Source organism: Sciurus carolinensis, chromosome 9 (genome assembly GCF_902686445.1).
Source record: "Sciurus carolinensis chromosome 9, mSciCar1.2, whole genome shotgun sequence".
Classification (NCBI taxonomy): Eukaryota; Metazoa; Chordata; class Mammalia; order Rodentia; family Sciuridae; genus Sciurus; species Sciurus carolinensis.
Genome location: NC_062221.1, coordinates 17,561,022 through 17,562,829, shown reverse-complemented (window position 1 = coordinate 17,562,829; position 1,808 = coordinate 17,561,022). Strand labels below are relative to the sequence as shown.

The 1,808-nt window shown below is 60.7% G+C and overlaps 1 protein-coding gene across 1 annotated transcript; it reads right to left on the bottom strand.

Annotated features, from left to right (window-relative positions):
• Nucleotides 1-224: 224 nt before the first annotated feature.
• Nucleotides 225-1,004, bottom strand: LOC124992848 (proline-rich protein 23A-like). The gene has a single exon (XM_047564142.1). The coding sequence runs from the start codon at nucleotides 1,002-1,004 to the stop codon at nucleotides 225-227; it is 780 nt and encodes a 259-aa protein (XP_047420098.1).
• Between the last annotated feature and the right edge of the window lie 804 nt (nucleotides 1,005-1,808).

Below are 1,808 nucleotides of genomic sequence, written 5' to 3'. Positions count from 1 at the left end.
AAGCATTTTTTCACCCAAGGTTATCTTTCTTCTGGATTTTCTAGTCGGCCATTGATCCAAAATTCTGCAATGCCGCCTACATAAAAAAAAAAAAAAAAAAAAAAAAAAAAAAAAAAAAAAATCTGTCTGTTATCTAACCTTGTCAGCTGTGCAGTGTACACACAAAGACTTGGGAAGACCCTCACCTGGGCCCAGTAAGGTGGCGAAGGATCATGGAAGTCAGTTCATTCCTGGAACAGGCGTCTGCAGGCTTTGCTCCGAGGGCCTGGAGAGCGCTCTGGAGGCGCCTGGGGACTTGAACTTGGACTTGGAGAGGGAGGCAGGGGTTGGAGCGGTGAGCTGGGGAAGGGTCTCAGAAGGTGGAAATCCAGGTCCAACATGGGGCCAGGCGAGCTTCTTTCCAAATTAAGGGTGGGGCCCTGCGGGCAGGGGCTGGACACTCCGCCAGTGCAGAGCAGGAGCCCCGCCCCTGGGCCGGCTGCAGGGCCCATCCAGGCCTCCAGGAACTCACGATCAGCGTCTTCCTCATAGGCCTCTTCTTGGATGGCGATCTCTGGGACAGATTCGCAGAAGAATCCCTGCTCGACGACCACGTCCTCCCCGGGGGTGCTCAGGAAAGCGCCCAGTTCTGGGCCATCAGGCGCGTCTCCCTGGCCTCCTGGGCGTTGGTCAGTGGCTCCCACCAGGCCCTCGGGGATCAGGATGAGGGTGTGTCCTTGGAGAGACACTTGCAGGACCGAGGTTGGCGCGGGCTCCAGCACCAGATCGACGTCGTCCAGGGGAACCTGCAGGGCGCAGCCCGCGGCCAGGACCACCACGGAGGTGAGCGCGGTGGCGTCGGCGGCGGCGCCCGCCGCGTCTTGCAGGCTGGGCGCCGCCTGGGGCTCGGCGGCGTCGGCGGGGTCGTCCAGTCGGCGGCGCTTGGCGGGGCCGGGTCCTCCGGGCTGCGGTCCCCACCAGGGCGCAGGGCAGGCGCTGGGGCTGCGTGGCCGCATGCCCATCATGTCGACGGCGCTGTGGTCGGCGCTGCGGGGTCTGGGCAGGGTGAGTGCGGGGCGCGGGCGGCGCGGTGCTGCGCGCGGTGACGGACAGGTCCAGGCGGTAGGCGAGGTGGGCTGAGTGGGTGGACGGGCCGCAGTCCTGGCTTCTGGAGACCCGCGCCTGCTGCTGGGCTCGGCCTGGCACCTTGGAACCTTGGGCCTTTCTGCAGACCCGGATGCGCCCTGGACGGCCAATTATATTGCAAGGGTCGCAGCGGAACCCCGGTGTCAGTGTCACGCTAAGCTCCGCCCCTACGGAGCTCCGCCCTAGGTGGGAGTGTCTGCTGACCAATAGCCGCGGCTGTGGTTGGCGGGTCTCTGTGGGGAACTACCTCTGTGGACCTATAGGGGGCAGAGCAAAATAGTTGTTCGAGGTCTCGGCTTCCGGTGTCCTGTTCTCGGCCTTCCTCGCGTTTACCTCAGATGCCCAGTGAGGACCGAGTAGGGTTCAAGTCTCGCGAGTGGAATGCCAAATCAGCACCCCCAGGTGTAAGCTCCGCCTCCACTCAGGCCCCACCGGAAGTGCCCTCGTTCGATCTTAGGCCCGGTCGTGGTGTATTTTTGGGGTGACAGCCTTAGGTCTCTATTTGACTCAGTTGTAAATGACGACTCTTGGGATGGGCCTGGAACTCTGTGGTAGAGCGATTGCCTCACATGTGTGGAGGCACTGGGTTCGATCCTCAGCACCCCATGAAAATAAATGAAAAAACAAAGATATTGTGCCCATCTACAGCTAAAAAAAAAAACACTGAAAAAGAAAGTAAATGA

Bases quoted from the DNA above. Each gene is read 5' to 3' on its own strand.
- LOC124992848 (XM_047564142.1), bottom strand. From the start codon at position 1,004: ATGATGGGCATGCGGCCACGCAGCCCCAGCGCCTGCCCTGCGCCCTGG.